The sequence below is a fragment of the Lottia gigantea genome (assembly GCF_000327385.1).
Source record: "Lottia gigantea unplaced genomic scaffold LOTGIsca_328, whole genome shotgun sequence".
In the NCBI taxonomy this organism is placed as follows: Eukaryota; Metazoa; Mollusca; class Gastropoda; family Lottiidae; genus Lottia; species Lottia gigantea.
Genome location: NW_008709103.1, coordinates 40,491 through 42,683, shown reverse-complemented (window position 1 = coordinate 42,683; position 2,193 = coordinate 40,491). Strand labels below are relative to the sequence as shown.

The 2,193-nt window shown below is 37.9% G+C and overlaps 1 protein-coding gene across 1 annotated transcript in view; it reads right to left on the bottom strand.

Moving 5' to 3' along the window:
- LOTGIDRAFT_175647 (hypothetical protein) overlaps window positions 1-2,193 on the bottom strand; it is a gene marked incomplete at both ends in the record, with an annotated part of 5,123 nt that overhangs the window by 383 nt on the left and 2,547 nt on the right. The window contains one exon of the mRNA XM_009058145.1: window positions 1,799-1,927. Within this exon, the coding sequence (XP_009056393.1) occupies window positions 1,799-1,927 (129 nt within the window). The remainder of the gene's footprint in view (window positions 1-1,798; window positions 1,928-2,193) is intronic.

Here is a 2,193-nt window from a genome sequence, read left to right as displayed (position 1 = left end):
TTCTGCACCATGTGAGCTAATGAAGACGGGCAACGCCATACAGGGTGCGATGAGGGAAATTTTGCCAGGAAAGCGGCATTAGCCTGCTCTTTTTACGATTTCCAACTGTCGAGGGATCTTTAACGTGCACAGCCTGTAGCACACGGGGCCTCGGATTATTGTCCCATCCGAACGACTAGACGCTTTTTCCATGTCAGCCCCTCTTACCTGCATCACTGACAGGGGGAAACCGGGTTGAAAAATCCGAAGGTATTATCTCGACCTATGCCGGGATTGAACCCTGGGCCTTCAGGTTAGCGAACAAGCGTCTAACTCATTGAGCCACCGCGGCTCCCAAGAACAGATGTTGAAATGAGGTAAGCAATTTGTTGCCTGTCATTTCAATAAGATTACAATTGTCTTGTAGATTTTTCATGACATATTGGCATATTCATATAATCATTTTTATACGCCCACATCAAATGTGGCGCGTACATTGGCGTCACCGATGTCCGTCCATCCGTCATATTATTATATATTCTGGTCTGGTGGTAGGTTGGTTATGAATTATTTTGTGGGGGCTGTGTTATTTCCGGTTAACTCTTTCTAGAAATGCAGGAACCACGGGCATCGGTCGTAGAGTTGGAATGTTCTAAATATAAGTCAAAGATACACATAAAAAGACTAGAAAACCTATTTACAATCCCATAAAGTCCGCGATCATATATTCATCTAGCTCAGCCGCCGTGGTCGTTATTCAGCATCAAGTCTTGTTGACTGTAATCGAAAACCGAACACATAATTTAAGCACTTATTTTGTTATATATTTAATATGTTTAAGTGCATTAGAAGGTGGAGCTGTAGGTGGAACTGAAGGAGAACCAGATGGAGAGGTGGATAGGGGAGTCAGGGAAATCCGAGAGGAGGAACTCCATTTGAATAATTTATTCAAATCAAAGAGAAATAAAAAAATAAAGTAATCTTAGTTTTAATATAATATGCTAAACTCACCATGATTGTTTCCAGTGTATTTGATAGATCTGGAGAGTATGCGAGATCTTTGGATGACTGAGACAAAATACCATGTCCTTTTTTAAAGAGATAGTAAAGATGTTTTCTAAAAATTGTACGTGTATCGGGGACACTAATAGCATCAATTTGAACCATTCCAATACTCAACCAGACGTCTGTGATTCTTTAATTTCACTAAAACTAAGCGTTTGATGACGTCACTAAACGCTAATGTTGTAGCACATATCGACTTATACAACGCTTAGTTTTTGTGGAATTACAGGATTAATTTATATTCAATCCATCTACAAGATCCTTTCCAATTATATTTCATTACATACCTATTTTGGAATATTATAGGAAGGCATGCAATCCAGCAACATTACAAAACCATTTCCAAGGACATAAAGCACTGGTTGGAACATGGATTCCTATATTTCAAAATTTCTAATTATTAAAGAGACACAAAAAAAAAATCGATTCTACAAAAGTACTTTTTAATGTTATGTTAGAATTGTATCGTTGACCAGTGAAAAGTTTTAAAAGAAACATAAGGAGTATTATTCTTGTAATTTACAATACAAAAACAGAAGGAAAATCTGTGAAAATTCCCTGGTTTCATGAAACCTCTCTAAAAGGTATAATGAAATATGGGGCATATGTAGTCCAACAATACTTTGCATCTTTCTACCAGGATGCAACGCACTGCTTCAGCGCCGTTGCACTTAAGGCTCTAGTTGATTTTTTTTTACGATAAATGAAAGTGGCGAAGTCTGCTCTATAATTCTATAGTATGGTTTCCATTTACCTTGAAGTTTACTGGTACGCAAATGATTTTCAACATAGACTGGATCACCGACTTGAAAGTTAGCCGATTTGGTCTTTGTATCGGCATACCGAGCTTGTCGACGTTTTGCTTTCTTGAGGTTTTGGTGAACTAAAATGAAAGATTTATATTGATTTTCAAACGCAATTTTGTGAAAGTCCTCCATTAGATATTTCCGTCTCAGTTTCAGCAAGTTATCGATAGGGAGCACGACATCGCGATTGTACAGAAGATAAAATGGAGAGAAACGTGAAGATTCACTAATATTCAAACGCTAAAGTTTGGTAAAGGTATAAATCCCAATTATCCAGCTTATTTTCCATTTTCGTGGAGAGCACGTCATGGAAGGTTCGATGAAAGCGTTCTACCATCACATT